Genomic DNA, 23960 nt, shown 5'->3' with positions numbered 1-23960 from the left:
CAAACAGGAGTTGTGAATAAAACATATACATATTTAACCTATTTATTTTTACATTTAACAACATTTATATAGACAAAGAAGAAAAAACAGCAAATATATAAATACTATACAAAAATGGTTCTTTACAGGAGAAGTTGTTAGGGCTGTTAGAAGGCAGTTGAGATTGTGTCGAGCTCGAGAAATGAGATGCAGGATCTCGCCGTCTCTTCCATGGACTTGGACCAGCCTGCCAGGTTTCCTTCCACAAAAGGGAGTACACCAGAAGTCACCTGGTTGTAGTAAGTTACCTGTTAAAATATGATCGCAAAGGATAAGGAATCAGCCCCACTAGAAATTGAATTTGAAAGGCCAGTCATAACCATAAATACAGTAGTATTATTTAATTTTCATTCAAAACAAAATGTATGCAGGAGGACTGCCATTTGTAGACCTATCCAAAGTGGACACATGTTTCCACCAAACCACATCTGGCTGAAAATTAAAGGTGATGAAGATGAGGTACCTTGCAGGTGGATTGGGAGGCTCTTTGTATGATGAATCCTGCACATTTGAGCTCACTGCGAGTGCAGTTTTCAACAGGGGGCAAATTCTCCGTAGTTACCGAGCGCAGTCCAATCACGTAAGGGTCTCTGCAGGAAAAGACATATGAGCTGCACATCTTTCCCCAAACACTGCAAGATCCTTTACACTTGATTAACAGTGGCCCATTAGCTGGTATATGACACTCTGGTCAAACATCTATCTGTTTATGATGTCTTCCTTTTCTTCATTAAGTTAGGTATATTGGCATATTGTGCAATACCATGTCAGGCAAATAGATCCACCATGTCCAGGAAAGCTGGCCACATGGTGGCAGTGTTCACTTTTTTAGGTCTGTAACCCTATAGAAGAATTCCTTAGAAAATCTCTATTGGGCCTCATAGTTTATACTGAACAGCTTACAGGTTTTTTTTAATTATTATTTTTAGACCAAATCATGTGACCTTTTCACAAAAATGTTCACACGGGTTTTGGGCAGATTTGACCTTTGGATATGTTTCATTATATCGTGGATTGCAATTAAATCAAGAATGGTTTGATTCTTCTGTCCAGACCACGTACATTCTGTGGTTATGATCTCTCTGATCGTCTGCAAGTAAAGGTTATATGATGTTACTGATATTTCAGGAGCTGTGGTGCTAACATACTCGTCTTTGCATGGTTGCCTTTGAGACAGAAGTAACACAAAGTCACAGATGATTTTCCCGTTTATGGGTCTGCATTTGATGTGGTACACAGTCTCCTCTTCATCAGCTTTCTCCACCTCCTCACAGCTCCTGCACAAGGCCAAACAATTAAGAAAGTTTTAGAAGGGAATCGGCAATATAATAAAATATGTATTAATTAACGGCTACTTATTAATGAATACTAGTTTTCCCGAAGCATGTGCTATGCAGTGTAAAATATGTAGCCTACTGGGGATTGTGTTTAAACATTTTTTTTACCAAAAAATGCTGGAAGCATCTTTCGTGAGAACCCTTTAAGCTGCCATATACGGCCAATAGTGATCTTGACTGTTAACATTGAGTTACAGTGCCTTGCATAAGTATTCACCCCCTTGGATGTTTTTCCCTTTTATTGCTTTTATAAATCAATCTTGGTCAATATAAGTTGTTTTTTTTGACAAAAGAAATCACAAAAATGCCCTCTTCAATGTCAAAGTGAAAACAGATTTTTTTAAGATTGCTCTAGGCAGATTCACACATGTGCCATATTCCTTCCATTTCTTGATGATGGATTTAACAGAATTCCAGGGGATGTTTAGTGCCTTGGACATTTTTTTGTATCCTTCCCCTGACTTATACTTTTCAATAACCTTTTCTCTGAGTTGCTCAGAGTGTTCTTTAGTCTTCATGGTGTAAGGGTACCCGGGAATACTGATTACTGAATACTAACCAGTCAATGGACCTTCCAGACATAGTTGTCGTTATACAACAATCACTTGAGACACATTCACTGCACACTGATCCCCATTTCACTAATTGTGAGACTTCTAGCACCAATTGGCTGGACCTCTGTTGAATAAGGTCAGTCACTTCAAAGGGGGTGAATACTTATGCAATTTCTTATTTTTCATTACATATTTTTATTTAACTGACAATACCGTGTAGAAATCTGTTTTCATTTTGACATTAAAGAGGGCTTTTTTGTGAATTTTTGTGTCAAAAAAGCCAACTTATATTGACCAAGATTGATTTATAAAAGCAATAAAAGGGAAAAACATCCAAGGGGGTGAATACTTATGCAAGGCACTGTATGTCAGCTTGCCATGTTAACATTATCAATAATTGTAATGACCACTCCAATGATGTGACTGAAAAAGATGTCACATGCTTGTAAGCTATCACAGCAATAACCAAATAGTAAAATTACTGTTTTGACGTGGATATAATATGATTGTGTCAAGAAAAATATCATCATTAAAGTTATTCACCACTATCTAATCATATAAAGCAAAATACCATATTCTGTATTTGCAAGGGATATGTGTCCAGTAGGTGTAGTGAGTTCAGTACAAACAGCCAGTGGGCTTACAGGTAGTGCTTGTCCCAGAGCGGCCTCAGCTGGAGGTCGGAGAGCAGGGAGAAGGAGTGGAAGGCCGAAGTGTTAACCTCCATCTCCATCTTGATACAGAGGGAGTCCAGCTCCTCCAGCACAAACACTCCTATCTACAGCCAAGACAGGCAGAAAACAAGATTATGAGGTTCAACTGAAATAGCATGTAACTGTTGATGATGATTATTCTTATATTTAGGGTTTTAACTGTGGTTTGAGTTTGTGATACTAATGTAAGTAAGAGAGAATAATCAGAAGAGGCATACCTTATTGTTGACACTGCTTGCTTCCCATGTCCGTTTTCCTGCCAATACTGTGAGAGCTGCTATATTGTTATAGCCCAAGTACACCTGTAGAAGGCAGTGGTGAGTTGACAATAATTCATTACTGCACAATACAGAAGTGGGGCCATGACTCAGCAGAGTTATGATGGCTGAAATGTTTGTAAAACTATGAATGAAAGTCATACGAAAGTTAAAGAAGTTTGGTCTATCAATACCTGATTCGTTTTGTCCCAAGGGACAGACAGAGGTCCCTCATCTCTGGAGTACAGGATGTGCTTTCTAGGAAGAACAAAGCAACAGATTTACGAGATGATACCAAGGGTTTAAATAAGTAATACCCTATTCCTTCATATATCCATCCACTATAAGATCATTTAAGCATTTGTTACCTAGCCATGCGAATTCTCTTTCTCACAATGGCAGCCAGATATCTCCTCTCTCCATCCTAAAGGTTAGAGAATAAGAAATATAAAATAAACATCGAGTTATGAATTAATCATTTGACATGATGGAGGGCTGCTTTAAACTTTTAACCAATTTGTTCATAATCCACCATGTTGTCACAGTTGTTTTAGAATGAGTTTGAGTTTAATCTTTTTCCTAGCAATTACAAATGTCATTCTTTGTAGGTTATTCTAATACAGTTGATCAAATGATCCAGCTAGCAGTGAAACAACAGCTAACCTGTGTGGTGAAAAGGACCTCTGGGAAGGGCAGCACGTGACCCTCACTGTTGGTCCTCTGGTACAGGAAGAAAGCGCTGTTTATGTGTCGCGATATTCCTTTGGACCACTCCTCACAGTTGTAGGCCTCTACCCGCACCCCTACCTCCAGACTGGCAAAGATAAAAGGCCCTTCAGTCACTGGCCATGCTGACCATCTAAGCTCAGTCAAGCAAAGGTTCAAAGCTAAAGACTGCACTCTTTCTTCTCTTCTGTTAAGAGCACAGAATATGAATCACTGTATGGGTTCTCAGTATGTGGTCCCTGTGGAACCAATGATCTTTGTCGTCTGGATAGCCCACCATACTCAATCTGTGCAGATAAAGGAACTCAAGGCACATGGCACATGTTGTCTGTTGTGTCTGTATCTTTCAATGAGCTTGTGACCTACCTGGTCTGGAAACAGTTGTTGACCATTGCTTTGAAAACCAGTCTGTCCCCCACAGTAGACGGCCCTCTGAACTGGAACATGTCAACAGCTTTAAGGGTGGGGTATGTTCCACATAGCCGGCTATAGGAAGACAGAGGTGAGCACAATTCAGCTAACACAATCCATAATTATCCACAATTCTGGTCTGTTCAGTGTTATCCAGACTGAAGTAGCCCTAGACTGTGTGTATATGAAGTACACTCTTGCCATTAGTAAATGTAATAACCTGTGTAGATAAAAAGTCAGGCCATTGTATGTTTGTCTACTGAGATGCAGTGTTGTAAGAATGGTTAAATCTGGCACCTTGCCGCCACTGTAGCTGCATTCTCCATCCAGGCCATAATCTGTCCTCCGAATGTGTTACCATGGTGATTGGCATGTGGAGGAAGGGCAAGTTCAATGCTCTCAACTCGGGTGCACTCTGTTGATATTCTCTGGGTTGAACTGGAGTCTCTCCGTTTGCTCACACCTTAAAGAAATGCAGGCACGTCCAAAAATGAGTCATATGGCTACCAGGACAAGCTGGTTATTTATGAGGAGGTACTGATTTACAAGCACTGATTAGAATTTAAAGCTGTTCGTTTTCATTATGTCGATAATTCACGTTGTAGCTATGCTGGATTGCAACTAGAAGAAATGCCACTGATGGACGATTCATGGTCTTTCATGAAAATCAGAAGTAAAAATGACACAGTGTGCAGTGTTTAACAGGACTACGACTATTCTCTGACAGTGAAAGTCATACTCATTGTAATGCTCTCATGAATTGAACAGCGCTGTGAGTGGAACTATGAATAAACCAATGTGAGTATAACTGACACCCCATGACCTAGTGAAACAATGTTACTCTTGTGCTTGGCCAGCATATGAACGGCCAAGTGTCTGTCCAGTGACCTGCTCTCTGGCTGACCGTGGAGTTGTTTCCAGTGGAAGGAGCCAGCATTGGGAATCACATCACTTTTGTTGTTGTCATTTGGGGACACTAACTCTGTGCCCCCAGGCGTACTGTGGCAAGCTCAGGGCTCTCAATGATTTTATTTCCATTCGAACTATTATATACCAGGGCGTGTTGGATGTAATCTCTAGTTGTAACCTTAAGTTCTCTTTTCTGTGATGCTTATCTCCCACTCATAAATCAGAGATAAGTGAGGACGAACTTGACTGACCCTTGTCTGTGAGGCCGTAGTAGTCCACCATGAGGTTGTTGAAAGCCTCCTCGTTGTAAAGGCGGAGGCGGCGTCTCTCGGATGCCAGCGAGTGTTCCAGACGCTCCTCCACGGAGTTCAGGAAGTCCACTGGCTTTAGAAGTACCTGGACAGCAGAGCGAAACCTTACTGAGACAGGTCAACATCACCATGGTGTGGCCAACAGATGTTACTATGAACAAGATGCTGCATTCTCACCTCCCTGTGGTTGCTTAGCTTACAGTTATGTGCCTACTATCATTCCCATCTCAGTGTATTTTAATAATTGATCAGTATCGTCTATGAAAGAACTAAGAACATGATAATAATTTGTTTCATACATTATACCAAAAATACTGCAGATACACTCAGGTAGTACTGAAAGCACATGCAAAGATGTCTGACATCTTATTATACTGAGTGTTGGCTTACAGCAGCACTGACAGACATCTTACTATACTCAGTGTTGTCATAGGGCAGCACTGAAGGACATGACATCTTACTATACTGAGTGTTGGCCTACAGCAGCACTGACAGACATCTTACTATACTCAGTGTTGTCATAGAGTCACACTGTCAGACATATTACTATACTCAGTGTTGTCATAGGGCAGCACTGAAGGACATGACATCTTACTGTACTGAGTGATGGCATAGAGCAGCACTGACAGACATCTTACTATACTCAGTGTTGTCATAGAGTCACACTGTCAGACATATTACTTTACTCAGTGTTGGCATAGAGTCGCACTGACAGACATGACAGGGGACCACCACAAACCACCAAACCGCAGTAAACAAGACTGATTGTTTTTTTTCCCCTTCAGAGAAGACTACTGCTGTGGGATCCCAATCCCGTCGCTGTGAAACACAGAGCACTCCATCCAGGCTTGTTGTGTAAAACATTGATGCACCACTGGAGCATTGCGCTTCATCATCACCTTCCAGTTCCTTTCATCCAGAGGGCCTTACATTACAGTGGATGGACATAATTGCTGGTGCTCTGTTCCACAAGCTGACTAATGAACTATCCATGTGAGCACTTAAAAGTGGATGGGAAACAGTTGCTAATAGACTAATATGGTGGCATCACTATGATAGAGGCAGAGAGAAACAGGAAGCGGAGCTCTGTAAAGTGGAATGCCCACTTACTCGCTCGCTTACTCACTCACCTTCCTCCCTCCCACTGGCTTCCCCACGAAGGTGGAGAAGGCAACACACACCCGCTTTAAAACCCCACTCTGCACATCCTGCACAGAGACGCAGATCCCAACCTAAACACACAAACACACGCTAAATCATCAGTGGTGTTGACCTTGCTGTTGTCAGAGATTACACAATCATTGTGGAGAGTTGTGGCATACCTCCATACTGGTGTTGAATGCTCTGTTCACTCTTGCTTTGATGTTGATGACTTGACCCACCCTGCAAAAGACCCAGGGCAGTACAGTAAACCTTTAAAAAGTACTGTATGATACCATTTACCATTTCGAACTAGCAGTTATGTATGAGCAATACGCAGGCATTACCAAACTGTCTCTTCAAATCGGATGTCATCCATGGAGGCTGTAACACACGGCACACCAGCATGTCTCTCAGCTTAAAGGGACAAGAGAGACAGGCAAGGGGATGAGAGGTAAAGGAAACTTCAGTGGGGTTTGTTATGTTTAGTGTTGTAGTTTCTGATTCTGACCTCATTCATGACCTCAAGCAGTTATCATGATCGCCTGATATCGCTATCAATCAGTCATTTGGAACCACTGAGCCGAGAAACTAATATAGACTTTAAAAAACAGGCCAGCCGTGAATTTGACAAACCGTTGCTTCAGACAGATGTTTCTACAAACATAGATTTTATGAATAATTCACTTCACCCTTTTTTTCTTCTTTTTACCGATTCTATCCTTCTCTTTTTTCTCTCTCTCTGTTCCATTCGTTCTCTCACACACAGATACACCCAAACACTCCACACACACACTAACAGAAAGACTTTGCCCTCTTTTTCCTGCTGCATTCTTTCTGTTTGTCAACAGCCATCTTCCTTGGCCAATCTATATTTAATATCCTTAAAAGCCAAGAGCCTCTGTCAGCAGGTGGGACTTGCATGGCTTGAGAGGACACGTTTAAATCATTAATATCTGTCTTCATGGTCAAACATGGAATCTCTTCCCTTTGGGGTTTTAGACGGGGTGAAAGTGGTCTGCTAACAGTGCTCCGAGCTGTGGGATGGCAGCAAGCAGGTGAAAGGTGAGCGCACTCTGGTTACCCCTCCTCGCTCAAAGTCCCAGAGAAGGTGAAGAGCACTTGTGCTTGGAAGCGCCTCAGCCATTCCAGCAGTCTTACCGACGGCCAGGCAGCCATGCGAGGGGTGGCAGAGGCTGAGTTACTCTCAGGAAGACAAGGCACATTGTGTCCTGTCCACTGCTTGCCAGACAGTCCTCAGAGGGAAGGCATGCAGGGGTGTGTTTGGGGTGTAGGCTGAAGGAGCAGGAATAGACTCAGGCATTTTGGAGTCATGACTGCCTCAACGGTTCTGTCTGAGCCAAAGAGGTGGGTCACTGGATGGTCATATTGTGCCAATGTTGGCGTGTTGTTATAATCAATGATAATGGGTCACTTGAGCAATGTAAAGGGAATACTTAATTTAAGTCGCAGCATGCACTGTAGGATCAGTTGTTTTTTGTAAACATTTGCCTAATAAACGCTTGGATTGGTGGAACACACACAATCACTATAGAGGAAAAAACACATCCAAAGCATATCTTAAGTATGTTATGTCCCTATGCAAGAAATGTGCCTTATTTCTTATTACACAAGTACCCTCACCCACCTGCCAGACAAGCGATGGTGTCCATCCACTTCAGTAGCTGCCCTGCTCCCAGCTCTCCGAGGTGGTTGGCGTGGCACGGCAGGATAGCCTGGCACATCTGCACATCCGACAGCACATGCCCACGTCTCTGCGCCCTCTCTGAGGATCCATTAATGGCCACGATGTTCTTGTTAACCAGCTCCATTCCACGCCAAGAGCTCTACTCCCTCTGCTTTGGTTCTTATATCAAGAGCTCTAGTCCCTCTGGTTTAGTTCTGATATCAAGAGCTCTAGTCCCTCTGCTTTGGTTCTTATATCAAGAGCTCTAGTCCCTCTGGTTTAGTTCTGATATCAAGAGCTCTAGTCCCTCTGCTTTGGATCTGATATCAAGAGCTCTAGTCCCTCTGGTTTAGTTCTGATATCAAGAGCTCTAGTCCCTCTGCTTTGGATCTGATATCAAGAGCTCTAGTCCCTCTGGTTTAGTTCCGATATCCCTGAGTGCTTACCTGAAAGGAAGCCAGTAAGCCTGTGACCTGAACCTGTTGTGTGTGAGTGTGTGTGGCACACTGACTGTCTTAATCCCGACTCCGCTGCTGTTATCAATACTGTGTGGGCTCCAGCCTTTGCTTCCAAACCTGCTGTACGGACGTGACCTCACCTCTGGCCAACTTGGACATCAACAGGAGCCATGTGACACCAGTCTCTGTGGCAAGCACCACTGAGGAGGGTATATTAGACATGACAGCTCAACAAACACCAGTGTGGAAAACCCACCCCCTAGTCACATATCAGTTCCTCACATCTACCTTTACTGCTTCTGGCACCTGCCAGAGTCCCTATCAGAGTGTGCTAACCCTGGCTGTAAAACACAGAGATGTAGTGCATACAGGCAAAACAAACCACCTGCAAGGGACCGACCAAGGGAAGCTTACTCGGTACAAGACAATCAGGTGCTATTGTATGTGTGGTGCACCGCACAGGGAAGGCAAACACTATGGAGGATGACAGCCTCAGCTAAGAGATAATCCCTGTGACACTGGAAAGTAGAACAGTGGCTTAAATCAATAAACCAAGTGGAATGAAAATCCACTGTAAATAAACAGTCTTGGGCTTAATGGTGAAGCAGTGGGCCTTTAAATAAAGACAGGGGTTGGCTCGTCCTTGAGATGCTATTCAAACAAGAAACTTCAGGGAAACAGGGGTACTTCTATGGTTTCTTAAGAGTTCAGTTTAGCTGTGCATTTAAAAACAAAGATTTCCTGAATGTTGTAATGCTTTAGATACAACACAGTCCTGTGAGTGTGTACTATAGAGCACTTCAGTGCATGGAACTACCTGTATAGAATCAAAGAGCAGACAGGTGAATCCGAATGTTTTACTGCCTCCTAGCTGTAACTCCATCAACTGGGATTTTAAAGAGTGCATCGGGAACCCAATTAGACAATTGATGTACTGCACAGTTGCGTTTTTTGATGTAGTTTCAATATCAAATTGAAGAAACTTCTCAAAAGTAAAAGACGTACCTGTACACACAGAGACACAGTGACAATAGACTCTGTTAAACAGGGATGAGAAGCTTTATATCAGTACAGTATATTCAAAACTTCCCAGTGTATTTACAAAAGTCAACACAAGGTAGAAAATAACCACTTCACAAATTCAAATGAACCATCAAAAAATTCAATTTAAATTCAAATGAAAAAGAGACATGAATTACAACTACGAAATATCTTCCTAATTATCAGGCAACAATTTTGGGGGAAAATAAACTAAACAAAAACAAAATGACACACATTAACACACTAGTTGTGTGGCAATAGAAGTAACATTAACAAAGGCAAATGTTATTACAAATAACACTAAAAAACATTGCATCATTTGTACAGTATCATTTTTTAAATAATTCACAGAAACACAGATAAGTTGAATTCCCAGGCTATAAAATTACACTTTGCTGTGTAAAAATGTTTAGTAAATGTATCATAATATCAATAGCAACAATGGTAACAATGATTATAATATGGTTCAATTTAAGCAACAAACCCAGATTAAAAAAAAAAAAAAATCGCAGTGAAAGAAAATCACAGTATTTCCGGGTTACAACTATAAATAAAGAACAAAAGAGAAAGATGTAGAGAGGAGCATTTTGTTTCATGTGGCCCGTGAGAAACAAGCTCTCCACCATCTCTCTGCACATCACCACTGGTTCCCATTACTCTCACCTCCAATCCCTTCAGCCATGTTTGCTTTTAAATGCAAATATTCTAAATGTTTTACAACACTCTGGCAAGGAGTCTGTCAAATTTGTGGCAGACATACATGGTGCTTCAATTATCTGTATGATTATACATGCTGTTGAATAATCCGTCTGTTTCTCGTGTAACAGCTTGCCAGAAACACACCCGGCCAGACAGGGCATTATCACTAGAGTTCCTTGAGGTCAACCATGACTCAGCACAATCCTATGCCACAGCGAGAGGGGATGGCTACTGAAGTGTTTAGTACGAATACAAAGGGTTGTTTATTATACAGACACATTTTTTTATAATGATCTGTTCTTATCATTAATTATATTATGACCACTGCCATCTCCAGCAATCAGTGCTTACCTCGCATTAGTTGTTTCAGTACCCAGTCAATTAATGGTTGTGCCCTTCCTTTGTACTTTACATCATTTTTTATATATACAAAAATCATCAGGGGGGGTAGACATTCTTGAATAATAAGAAATGATTTAGTTGAAAATGAGAAGACATACCACGGATGTTCAACCTCAATATATACAGTTTTTGTTTGCCTGTTGTGTTTTCTTCCCTGTCCAATCACGGATCAAGTAATATACTTCCATTTGTATACACATGCACATGTAACTTCTGATTGTACACCCACATATATACACAAAAGTTACAAATATAAACATTGTTAACTTGTCGTAGTCTTCCCTCTGTGTGGTTTATTTAGAGCTCAGCTCTCAGTCCTCTGTAGCTGAAGAAGTGAAACAACATTACAAAAGAGAATGATGGAGGGAGAGGGAGGGTGAGGGGGGAGGGGGACTTGGACCCACTTTCTTCCGATTGTAAAAGAGGGCTGGCTACAGCGCGTTCGCACAACTTAATTCCCTTGTCGACTCCTTAGGACCTCAAAAAACGATGCTCACACACTCATGGTCATGTTTGGAGAGTACTACAACAACAAAAACAAAGATTACAATAAATTACACAAAAAAAGCATTCATCAAAACCCCTGTAATCCCAGACAATCACTAAAGGGTGTCCTATTGATATTCATATTACAGTAATCAGCAAAAATATAATTCTCCTCCTGTTACTCATTCATATTAAAAAAAAAAAAAAAAAAAAAAAAACTAAACCAGCCAGAGTAAAGATGGCAATAATACTGTACAACACATCGTCTAACACATTCAGCATGCTTCACAATGTGATCACAGTTAAGAGGGTGCTGTGCAACACTATCACCCCACTGAACTATAGGAGCACGAGGGCACGTACGCTTTCATTCTGAAAAGGGTTGAGGAAGCTGCCTCCCATCTCTCCGTCGTCTCGCGGGGTGCCAGGTTGGTTACTCAAGCTGAGGTTGCCTGGGGAGTTCTGGTAGAGGCAGAGCGATCTCAGTATTATTTTTTTTTAGATATACACACACGGCTCATTTACATTTAGTGAATGACATTGCAGATAGATGATGTTGCACATTTTAAGAATGTATGTGGATGGACACTGTGGCAGTTTTGCAGTTGCACACATGTAAAGCTTTGAAACAACAGAAAACCATGGGACAAGAAACAAACCTTGGGGATGCTGTCCATATCAGCTGAGCCTGGATGGTACACAAGAGAAGCATTTTGTTACAGTTTGTCTGACTAGCCACAGCCTGACACAGCCCCAGAGGCAGATGGGTAACTCTAAATCATCCCTACAACAGAGCAAAATGTCAGGATGATGATGAGGTGTTGTTCTCTTGGAGTGCAGTTTACAGTCTCACTAGTTTTGTAACCGAACACTGAACACTTAGTAACTCTCTTCGGAACTTGAGCACACAAGAATCATATAGAATTCTTCACTGGATGTGGACCTAATTTTGCATCATATACATTACACGGTATTTGTGTGATGATGACATTTTGTAAGATATAATGACTATTTACTTCCTCGATTACCTCCACTATAGGGTGCATGAATATGCAGAAGTACAGTGGCCCTATATGTTGTTTACACTGGGATTCTAACGTAAACTCTTGAAAGCATGAGCACAGCCATGGGGCCGATGTCTCATAAATATTTCAAACATGCATCGCGCTAAAATAGTGTATGGTAGGGGTTAGATCTCTGGAAGAAACTGAGGGTGGGGGAAGGACCAAAAGTGCCATACAGGAGGCCTGTGCCTTGCGCTCTCACCTAGCGATCCGTTCATGTGGTGGGGCTCCATACCGGCCATCCCTACCATCGGGCCGTCTCCTCCTGGGCCCATGGGGAACTGAGGAGCAAACACACATGCAGATCAGGGTTTCCGTTAGCCTTTATTGCTAAAATGCCGGTCAAAATGTCTGGTAGCCTCTTAATAATATATACAAAACATAAAATGTAACCAAAGCCAATAAAACGAATAGCGGAACTGTAGCTTTTTATTAATATCATTTTTATACTTTAATGTGAGTCACAAAATTCGACCTCTTCTCACTCCCATTAGACTGCGTGGGGAGAAAGCATATTTTACACAATCACGTTTCTATCACTCCATGATGTCTTAGCTCCGCCCTCCAAAGACTTCACCAGTCCACAGTATTGGCAATGAATAGAAAAGCTCATTTTGATTGACACATCAGGGTGATGAGCTGATAAAATGGTCCTATATCTACGAGGAGGGTGTAATATACTGGAAACATTATTAGCTCTCACAACAACCTAGCTAGCAGTAGCAGAAGCAGTAAATGCATTTGGGACATTTTCGTCTTAGCATGTCTGAAAAGTGGACGTTTAAAAACTAAACTAGTTTCTTTCTTCAGTTCTAAGTCGTGGTTTCTAAGAAGTACAGTTGACAGTTTGACAGTTTCTGTTCTTCTTGACAGAAGGAAAGCTTGACAGTTTTTGATTGCATCAAATTAGAATAAAGTGGTGGCAAGCACAATCACGTTGCAGTTGCAGTTGCAGCCTGAACTATGGCAGACAGGTAGGATTTGGTCATCTATTCATGTTGAATTTAGTTGCTCACCCAACCTCCAAATGCCCAGCCCAGGACAACATCCCGGTAACAGTCAACCTAATTTGAGGACGTTATCATTCTTTTTCAACCTCGGTGTAGACCTAAAATATATAGGTTACATTAAATTGTGCAGATTGTTATCGGAAAATGCGTCGGTTCTAAGTTTTGAATATGTCCGGTAATATTAATTCTTTGTAGCCCTGGGCTAGCAAGAAAAAAATCACGTAAACAGCACAACAGACACAACAGAAGCTATGATGACACCTAAGAGGCTATACAGTCTCCTGCCTAGATATCTATGTATTTGAACACAAACAGCCACTTCAGTTTTTGTCAATACTATTGTATTTGTCTAAGTCCTTATCTATCAATGACATATTTCCTCCTTTTCAGAAATCTTGAGTCATCACAGGTATGACTGTACACCAGCACAACCAATCAAGTTGATCGACCTGTTAAGACACTGAGTGAAAGCCAGGGAAAGCTCATGTCTCCACAGGATGAATGACAGGTTGTACATTGTTCTAGACCCAGCGACTGTGACTTTGCATTCTCCCCCCACAAGACCTCCTCAATCAGGCAACCGGCTGCCTTGGCAGGCAGATGGCTGGAGTATGGAGGGAGCATGAACAGGAACTGGCCAAAGGGAAAACGAGAGATAGAGAGAGGGAGAGATGGAAGGAGAGGAGGAGGGAAGGAAGGAGAAGGCACATGGACGACAGGAGTCCTGGAGGGGTCAGTGAGATCACAGTCCCATAACAGAGCGCCCACTGTGAGTCAGGGCCGGGTGCTAAATCACGGCGTGCTCACGGGGTCAGGACAGTGAGCCTGGGCCCAGCACTCAGGGATTAATCCAGCCGTGGGCAACGGCCCTCTGCCTTTGCCAAGAGCTGCATTAGTGAGATTTAAAGGAGAGATGAGGGCCCAGGGTGGAGGGCTAGAGTAATGTATACCCACAGAGCTGTCTGCTTCTGTTAATTTATATGTTTTGTAATTTATGGCCTTTTTTTCGCAGCGCGATTCATCATGAAAATAACCCCGCCGTGCGATGCTTACGTTTTGCCGGCTTCCTCCTGGTGGAACTGCATTTATCATGGTGTACATGTTCTCGCCGGAGTTGGTGGAGTCTGGAAAATAAGTGAACGCTTGTTCAAAGAGCCAGACAAAGGTCTAATGTTGAGTTACAATTACAAGATGAAATATGGTGATAAGGTGTATTTAATCCTTAACCAGTGACTTTTATATTTCATAATTGGCCCACGAGGAGCGCTGAGAACTATAAAGCTCTACCTGCTGGGCTTGGCATTATAGGGGTTCCTGGGGGGCCTCCACCTCCTGGGGGACCCTGACAAGACAAACAAACAAACAAACAAACCAATAAGAAAACCCTGTCTAAGACAAATGTCTGCATAGCTGTGTGTTCAAACACTTCTCTGTAGGGTCCCAAACTGTTTGTGTCTTCACTGGGCCAGCATGATACATCATAGGCATCCATGAATGCTTACACCCTGAATATGGTACACTTATTGAGAGCTAGGAGCGGGAGGCTTTACATAACCAGCGCTAGCACACATCAATATACTATGATGAAATATGTTTGGTGCTGTTGGCTTCGAAACGAAGTCTCAGAATTGTGCACTTTTTTTTACACAATTATTTGGAAAACGAATGAAAACAAATTAAAAAATGTTCCCATTGAAATTAACCTCTTCAATGACCCAACTGCAACTGCTGAATGATGAGCCACTTTTAAAACATAAATGATCTCTTCCTTATCTGTATGGCATATTAAGTCACCACACAGAGACCATTCAAAACCAAAGTGTCCGCTGCATGGATCATAACCCTGTTCTTATTGTCCACTGTCGGGGGGGTTTGGTCTTTGTGTGCCACTGCCCCACGACCCCGTGTTCTCCTCCGATCGCTGCCCTTTACGAGGAGCGCCACAGCGGTTTGTGTGCAGTGGTCCTCGGTGCTGGGGTGTTTTGCTGTGGTCAGCATTCTGCATATTTTTCTCCCCCTCACTGAAAAACAACCAACTCCCTCACCATCACCCCCACCCTCCCATCCTACACCTTCCCAAATCTAATTAGGCCCCCCGCTCTCTGCTGACTCGGCCCAGGCTTCCCGAGCTCCTCCTCTGCGAAGCAGCTTTCCGTAAACACTGCCGGGCTACTCGGCGCTCTGCCCTGGAGGAGCAGCGAGGAAAAGAAGCTGTTGACAGGGACCTGGCCATCCAGGAGCTACGCTACAGCTGAAGGCGTGTGTTTGCAACTTCGTGTTTCAGCACAATTTGGGATGCGTGCACACAACAACGCAGAAAGGCCCACAATACGCCCACACTGCGGGATCAGTTAATGAACATTAGTAAACAATGCGGTAAATCAAAAATGCAGGAAACTTGTGCTCAGATCGTAAAAATTAAATAATACATAAAGATCGCTACGGGGAATGATGTGGCTCAAGTAGGCAGTGGGCAGAAAGCAATTACACTCGGGGAGGACAAGGTGAGCAGGGCAAGGGGTTTGGCGCCAGCAGTCGGGCCCCGGCACTTGCGGCCTCCTCAGCACTTTCTCTCTGTGTGTGTCTGAATAAAGATGGATGTGTTACCTACCACATAGCTCCCCGGAGATGCCGAGGAGTAGGGGATCTAAATGCCAGCGATGCAGTGGGAGAGAGAGAGAGAGAGAGAGAGAGAGCCCAGAGGAAGAAAAAAAATGTCAGCAAAAAAATGTGGAGGAGTTTGTTTGTTTTGTCTTGTAGTGAGCACTAGAATAGAATGGTATAGACTCCATTCCTTGAGATTGAAATAAATAAATCAATAAATACTAGACAATAACAATTCACAGAGAGTCTGTATATATGGGGACTCACAGAGTTAGCGTTGGGTGGGTTTGGCCATGGTCTTCCTCCGGGACCCCTTTAAAAAAAAAAAACACAGATAGAGACAAATGTATTCATAATACTAATGTAATTCATATTAATATATGGTAAGTATGTGCATTCCTTCTGTTGACTTTTTAAGGAGGTGCAGACATACTGTCTCTGAGAGAGAAGCAGAGAGAGACAGACAGAGAGAGGGAGAGAGAGAGAGCAGGGGGGGAGAGGGAGGGGGTGAGAAAGAGGGAGAGAGAGAGAGAGGGAGAGAGAAAGAGAGAGAGGGAGAGAGAGAGAGAGTGAGAGGGGCAGAGAGAGAAGGGGAGAGAGAGAGGGAGAGAGAGTGGGAGAGGGACAGAGAGAGAGAGGGAGAAAGAGAGAGACAAAGAGAGAGAGACAGAGAGCGAGAGAGAGAGAGAGTGGAAGAGAGACAGAGAGAGATTGGGAGAGAGACAGAGAGAGAGAGGGAGAGAGAGAGATACAGAGAGATAGAGAGGCAGGCTGCTGGAATCTTACATGCTCATCCCCGGCATCCCTGGACCACCTAAGGCATTCAGCGGAGGCCTCATCCCTCCTCCATAACCCTGCAGACAAACCAATACGGTCTCACATGTGCTTACATTGTGCCCTATCCAACTTACATAAGAACTCTCATTAAAAAGACTGTTTTATTGCCTGCAGCCACGATGACGGATGAGGTGAGGCTCATACCTGTGGCCCGAGAGGCACCATTCCTCTGGGCGCTGTCATCCTCTGCATTCCACCCACCATGTTTGGGTGGCCTGATCAAAACACAAGGGAAGGGGTCAGATGCATGACTCAGCGATCAGTGTTGTAGAACGTGAGACAGGAAGTCAAAGCCAAAAAGGCACACCTTGTTGCCGTGTTGGATCCATCCCACTTGGTAATAAGCCCTGGTTCCCAGGGACTCCGCCTAGTGCCTGCACCAATGAAAAGGGCAGTTTAGAGAACCTGCTGTGTCAAAACACAACGTACATGTGGCACAATGTCCACGTGGCACATCAGACTACAATGCAGCAGCTACAGCAACAGTCCCAGTTAAATGGCCATAGTTGTGTGTGAAAACAGGTGGGATTGAGAGGAGGCGCAGTACCTGATTGGGTATTCTGAGAGGAGGTCTGGGACCACCTGGGTAGCGTGGTGACATGAAGGGCTGTGGAGACAAAATGACAGACAGCATTCAGAGAGAGAGAGAGCGAGAGAGAGGGAGAGAGAAGACCGAGGGAACTCTTTTTGTCAGCTGGCTCTTAAGGAAGAGAGCTCTTCATTGATCTCCACATGCACGCAAAATAATCATTTACCACCTAACATCAGGAGAGAAAAAGAAACAAGCTAAAATGGCCTCTTGAAGATTTTGAAAGGAGGCAGGGAGAGGCGAAACTCCTCTCAAAATGTTTTACGCGCTTCCATAGACAACCAGTGGTGAGCAACACCATCAGACAGAATGAGCGTCCTGCTAACTGTACTGAAACACTGCAGGTTCAGCTTCACTCCTAGAGAAAAACACTGCACAAATTGCTCCCCTAGCAGCTGTCACAAAGCCAAGAGTCAAGTGTGCCAAGTGTACAAGCTCTGACAAAGTAAAGTTGGACTCAGACAAGAGACGGCTTAAGCACCTGAACTTGCTCTCAATTCCTCTCAATGTCTGTGACCTCAGTAACGTTCTTATATTCATGCGACAATATCCATACCTGCTCCAGGGATAAAGCAGGGGGGGACTGCTGACACACACGTTAAGGGCTGAATCAGCTTTTTCAATCCCTTTCAGGAGGTATCTGAGCGCTACATCTGTTGCCTTCTAAACACGCCTGCTCTAGGTAGCCTTATTGTCTGTGATGATTATATTTGACTTTGTGTGAAAATGATCAAAGATCTTTTTTTCCCTACTGGCTGTAAACTCTGTGAAGCGTACACCTCCTGGGCCACTTCTCATTTGCACTGCAGAAAAAGGGCTGTTATTGTCATGGTAACCCCCCCCCCCCGACCTGTAGTCCACATTCAGGGCAGAGTTAATAAAGGCAACATTCTGGTCATGAAGGTTAATGAGGAAAAAAGGACGTTTAGAATTGTGTATACCGCTTTCTCTGTCTATCCCTCTCTCCCCCTTTTCTTACTCCGTTTTCCTCTCTGTTTCTGTCCATGTCTTCTCTCTTTCCACTTCTAACTTCCTCTATCTCTTGCTTTGTTTACCTGTGTGCAACCAAAGCACTCGGTCAGCATAAACCCACTTGTGTTCTTTGTATAATGATCAGTGTGCCATTTAAAAGCAGCCCCTAAAAGGTCATTTCCATCATGGGAATCCAGGCTGGAATTTCCAGCACTGGTCACTTCACACGCACACAAGGACAACCCCCACCCCACCAACACGCACACACACACACTCCCTTAATGCTCTGACACTGCAGCGGTTTTCTCAGGGTCACCTGAGATTGTAGAGCCACCGGGCATTTAGGCAGAGTGGCCACTGATTAATTATGGACTGAGGTGAGAGGGCCGAATTTGTCAGCCTCCATAATTGATGAAGGCTGGCCAGTGGACCTCACAGAGGTGAGCGCCTGGGAGAGGTCTCCTTACGGCGGGGACAAGGCAAGTGACTCCGTACACGAGGAGGATTCCGTTCCTCCCTCCCTGCCCTCCTCCTCCTCTCCACTCTTCCTCCTCACCGGAGCGGAGCGGGGGGGGGGGGGGGGGGGGGAGGGACGAGAGAGAAAGATCCAGAAGCCGGAACCCAAACAGGATGCTCGTTCCTTTCCACATGGAAACCCTTTGCATTATTCATGGACCAAACCCGTCTAAAAATAATGCACTGAGCACACTCATTCATCACCGTAAAGAGCGCAGGCTAAAAGGCGCCGTGGATGTGAGTGTGTGTGTGTGTGTGTGTGCGGTCATGTGTCTGTGTGTGCGGGCATGTGTGTGTTTGTGCAGGTGTGTGTGTGTGTGCAGGCGTGTGTGTGTGTGTGTGTGTGTATGTGTGTGCGGGCATGTGTGTGTGTGTGTGTATGTTTGTGTGCAGGCGCGCGCGCGCGTGTGTGTGTGTGTTTGTGTGTGTGTGTGTGTGTGTGTGTGTGTGTGTGTGTGTGTGTGTTTGTGTGTGTGTGTGCAGGAGTGTGTGTGTGTGTTTGTGTGTGTGTGTGTGTGTGTGTGTGTGTTTGTGTGTGTGTGTGTGCAGGAGTGTGTGTGTGTGTGTGTGTGGGCATGTGTGTGTTTGTGCAGGTGTGTGTGTGTGTGCAGGCGTGTGTGTGTGTGTGTGTGTGTATGTGTGTGCGGGCATGTGTGTGTGTGTGTGTATGTTTGTGTGCAGGCGCGCGCGCGCGTGTGTGTGTGTGTTTGTGTGTGTGTGTGTGTGTGTGTGTGTGTGTGTGTGTGTGTGTGTTTGTGTGTGTGTGTGCAGGAGTGTGTGTGTGTGTTTGTGTGTGTGTGTGTGTGTGTGTGTGTGTTTGTGTGTGTGTGTGTGCAGGAGTGTGTGTGTGTGTGTGTGTGGGCGCGCCCGGGTGCGTGTGTGTGTGTATGTGTATATGTGTGGGCACACACGCGTGTGTGTGTGGGTGTGCGGGCGTGTGAGTGTGTGTGTGTGCGGGCGTGTGTGTGTGTGTGTGTGTGTGTGTGTGTGTGTGCGGGAATGTGTGGTCTCTTAAGCCACCACTAGAACTCATCATTTCCCTGTTTCCTTTCTCCTCTTTGAAATGTTGTGTTCTAGTGAAGTAACATCAATACATTGAATATGCACAATATATACCCACATCAATTCACACAGACAGACTCACATTTGCCATCAGTATGACTGTAAGTGGTACACGTGGGTTACACACTGAAGTCTACGCCACATTTCTAATACAGCACATTCAAAGATGCAGAGCATGAACCCATTTACAGCTCTTCTGTAGGGTGTGAAGGTCCACCCAGATGAACTACATCCACCCTCTGAACTCCAGGTTCCCACAATGATCCATTAGTCTAGCACGCACGCGCACACACACACACACACACACACACACACACACACACACACACACACACACACAGACACCATCCTGGGGAGAACACTCAGCCTCAGCATCCATCCGCGCGCACACACACACACACACACACACACACACACACACACACACACACACACACACACACACACACACACACACACACACACACACACACACACACATACACACACACCATCTCTGGGAGCAGAGGGCCCGGGGAGAACACTCCGCTAATGATGATGGTGAGGCTCATCAGGGCACGGCCTTCCTGGGCCGCTGGACCCGCCTACCTCTCAGAATTCCCTCCCCACAAATGGAGTTATCAGATTACACTGAAATCATACTGATGAAATATTAACGCTCTGGCCACTCCCGCCACTCTCCATGCACTGCACCAGCTTACACGAGGCCTGAGAGTGTAGATACGACGGTTTACACCATCCATCCTGAGGGCGATGGAAGAAAGAGGCCAAATAAGCCAACGGTCAATCACAGACTGCACTGCAAGACATTTAGACAGCATGATTTCAGAATGTTTGCTGTGGACATCTGAACTAAAACATTAACAACACACTTAAATAAATAACAGTGAACAGAACCACATGTCTTGATAACATACAGTTATCAACACTATTATGGTCTAACCTGAAGCTCCAAACCAAATGCACCACATGCCTATGCATGTACATGTCGCATGCATGTTTGGTGGCAAGGACAGCAAGTGAGCCAGAGCTCTTAATGCAGCACATAGTTGGATTGCTGTTACTACAATACACAATGAGTAATTCTGCTCTCTGTTGTTTTGCCTCTAGGGGGCACTGTTAAACAAACCTTCTCCTCATGAAATGCACAATGGCTCTCCACCTACAGGCTGAATGTGTTTGTCATACTGTGCTCCACATTCAGTGAGGAGACGCAACACAATTAGCCAAAATACACCAAATGCAACTCAGGAAAACAGGTGTTGTAGTGGCAGTGTCCTTGTATTTCAGCCATTAAATCCATTTAGTTCAGTTACTACCCCAGTGCACAGGCTCACGCACGCGCACGCACGCACGCACGCACACACGTGCACACACACACACATACGCATACAGTGCTTTACACGGAAGCAGGCCGTGGGACATGGCTAGTTGACAACTAGCATAAAACTGTGGCAAGACTGTTCTACAACAACAGCGCACTTGGCATTTGCTAATTCCTCAGTCAAGAACAAAAACAAAACATCCTTGGTCGGTGGCAATCAGAACTCAAAGGTTTGTGACCAAACACAACCTGTAAGCCAGGCAAGTCATTTGAAGGAAAAGCTAGGCGGTGTAGTTAACCACATAGAGGTCATGACTGTGACATGACCTCATTTGTACCAGGAGCTGTATCATACTACCATGTATGTTTCTATGGAACACATAGGAGACGTTGACAAAATCCCCCCCCCCCCCCCCCCCCCCCAAAACTCCAATCTCTGCCTCAGCTTGACGAAGTGAAAAAGAGAGAGGAAAAAAACTTGGGGCCCCGAGATAAAACTAAAACAATGAAAATGACAATCCAATTTTTATAAACATGGGCTCAGTGTATGGCAAGTTCAGATTCTGGTTCTGGCAGTGCACGCCATGTCCCAAAAATAACAGTGTCACATCATTGCATCTAGCACTGTCGCGCCTGTAGCCAGAATATCGACAGCCTGACACAAAGCTGGGGGAAAGAACAAAAACAGTTGTTAGAGGAAGGCAGGATGAGGGCTGGGGGTAGGAGGGTGTGTGCTGCAGGAGAGCAACCTTAGTGCTGCGTGTGTCCCGGAGAGATAAATAAGTGATAGCGGGTCAGCTCATGGGTTGCGCCGCCCCCTGGGCTTCAGGTGTAGCCGTGCGCGGTGTTGACTCGGATTCCGAGGGCTGGAACGGGCCGTCCCAGGCGACTCAGCTGTGAGCCTGAGCGATATGACATGCCTCAGTGCTTCCTGGGAGGGGGGGAGAGAGGAGGAGGAAAGGGGAAAGAAGAAAGGGGGGACAGAGGAGAGTGTTGGAGAGAGACTGAGGGATAGGTGGGAGGCGCTGAAGTCAAATGAGAAAGAGGAAGGGAGGAAGTGATGAGAGAGAGAGAGGAGAGAGGACGAAGAACAAGAGGGGAAGAGGAAGAGACAGAAGGGGGAAGAGGAGGAAAGATGACAAGAATAAAGTAGGAAAGGATGGAGAGAAGAAAGGGATGCGCTCAGCACAGAGAGGTAAGAGAAAGACATGAGGAAGTGAGAAGTCAGAGGTGGGGGAGACTAGGGGGGAAAAAACTGTCTGGAAGAAGAGTGCGTCTATGAGAACTATGAGGTGGAGAGTGAAAAGAGACACGGCAGAGAGGTGGAGAGTGAAAAACAGACATGCAGAGGGTGGGTGGGGGGCGAAGAGAGAATGCAAATGCACTGGCCAGGAGATAAAAAAAGCCTTCAATAATGCATCTGCTGCTTTTATACTTTCCCTCGCAGCAGCAACGTGGTCTCTGCCTGGCACATCTCTTTGTTTATTCCTTTCATGCGTGGTGTGGTGTGGCGTGGTGTGGTGGGATGTGGTGTGGTGTGGTGTGGGGGGCCTCCGGACCCACTGCCCGAGGTTCCGCCAGACCACAAGGACAAATAAGCCCTCTTAAAGTGGATTATAAAACAATTGGGTTCTATCGCGTAATTTAGCTGTTTCTGATTGGACGGGACTTTTCACAGCTAATAATAAATCACTCCGCGATGAAATATTCGCGTTGATGATAACCGTTTATTCAAAATTCTTAAAATTCCAAACCAAGACGTTGACAATGGAACTAGTTTTTGTTGCGGAGAAACAATGGCGAAATAAACCATTTCTAATCAATAACTTCGTGTTGAAATGTTAATTTGTTGACGGTAGAATTGTTTTATAAAAGCAATATAGCACTGGTGGGACTGCGGCCTCAGTGGCTACGGCCGAACACCACCCGTGGGATTATCCCTTACCTACCCCACTCCCACGAGTGCTACATTGCTTAAACATCACACAGCACAAGTGGAAACAGGGATGGCTGCAGCCACACGGACAGAGCAAACTGCCATGTTTGAGAATGAAAATGATTCCAGAGTGAGCTCAAGTAGAGAAGGGAGGTAGGGGAGGGGGGTGGGGGAATGGAGGGGGGGTTTACTGATATACTTCATGGAATGGATCTTCTTTACTGATGATCCTATCAGGGGACCCCAAGGGATAATCTGCTAGGCTCTTCCCTACACCCCAAAATCCCCAAATAAGGCTCACGTGACTGGCATCCTCCTGTTCCTCCCCCAATAAGGCTCACGTGACTGGCATCCTCCTGTTCCTCCCAATAAGGCTCACGTGACTAGCATCCTCCTGTTCCTCCCCCAATAAGGCTCACGTGACTGGCATCCTCCTGTTCCTCCCCCAATAAGGCTCACGTGACTGGCATCCTCCTGTTCCTCCCCCAATAAGGCTCACGTGACTGGCATCCTCCTGTTCCTCCCCCAATAAGGCTCACGTGACTGGCATCCTCCTGTTCCTCCCCAAATAAGGCTCATGTGACTGGCATCCTCCTGTTCCTCCCCAAATAAGGCTCACGTGACTGGCATCCTCCTGTTCCTCCCCAAATAAGGCTCACGTGACTGGCATCCTCCTGTTCCTCCCCAAATAAGGCTCACGTGACTGGCATCCTCCTGTTCCTCCCCCAATAAGGCTCACGTGACTGGCATCCTCCTGTTCCTCCCTCATCTTTGAGGTGAACGAGGACACCTCAGGTAAGTGGAGCAATGGCATCTGATGTGTCCTTTCTTTAGATATTTTACATAAGCTCATTTGCCTCTTAAGGACACTTCCTT

At 44.9% G+C, this 23960-nt stretch overlaps 2 protein-coding genes across 30 annotated transcripts in view; both read right to left on the bottom strand.

The window, feature by feature from the left end:
• Positions 1–96: 96 nt before the first annotated feature.
• Positions 97–8578, bottom strand: acot12 (acyl-CoA thioesterase 12). The gene is made up of 15 exons (XM_080848051.1): positions 8046–8578; positions 6745–6814; positions 6580–6640; positions 6388–6489; positions 5198–5342; positions 4335–4500; positions 3993–4112; positions 3564–3714; positions 3269–3324; positions 3095–3158; positions 2862–2945; positions 2575–2708; positions 1188–1316; positions 503–629; positions 97–287 (listed from the first exon to the last, which is right to left on the bottom strand). The coding sequence occupies exons 1-15, from the start codon at positions 8227–8229 to the stop codon at positions 147–149; spliced, it is 1734 nt and encodes a 577-aa protein (XP_080704177.1). The 5' UTR covers positions 8230–8578; the 3' UTR covers positions 97–146.
• A 2582-nt stretch (positions 8579–11160) lies between these two features.
• The window catches only part of ssbp2b (single stranded DNA binding protein 2b), a gene marked incomplete at its 3' end in the record, with an annotated part of 54220 nt that continues 41420 nt past the window's right edge, over positions 11161–23960 (bottom strand). For 5 of the 29 annotated variants that reach the window (XM_080846873.1, XM_080846885.1, XM_080846865.1 and 2 more), the window contains 12 exons: positions 17233–17292; positions 16993–17059; positions 16830–16900; positions 16635–16702; positions 16116–16161; positions 15856–15891; positions 14532–14586; positions 14298–14368; positions 12437–12515; positions 11830–11858; positions 11534–11632; positions 11161–11207 (listed from right to left, as the gene is read on the bottom strand). In XM_080846873.1, the coding sequence (XP_080702999.1) occupies positions 11178–11207; positions 11534–11632; positions 11830–11858; positions 12437–12515; positions 14298–14368; positions 14532–14586; positions 15856–15891; positions 16116–16161; positions 16635–16702; positions 16830–16900; positions 16993–17059; positions 17233–17292 (711 nt within the window). Of the gene's footprint in view, positions 11208–11533; positions 11633–11829; positions 11859–12410; positions 12516–14297; positions 14369–14531; positions 14587–15855; positions 15892–16115; positions 16162–16634; positions 16724–16829; positions 16901–16992; positions 17060–17232; positions 17293–23960 lie in introns of all 29 variants that reach the window. The other 24 variants (XM_080846862.1, XM_080846884.1, XM_080846864.1 and 21 more) reach the window with 18 other exon arrangements.

The sequence above is a fragment of the Sprattus sprattus genome (assembly GCF_963457725.1).
Source record: "Sprattus sprattus genome assembly, chromosome: 11".
NCBI lineage: Eukaryota > Metazoa > Chordata > Actinopteri > Clupeiformes > Clupeidae > Sprattus > Sprattus sprattus.
Note: the sequence above shows the minus strand (reverse complement) of the source record. Positions and strands in the feature narration are given on the sequence as shown.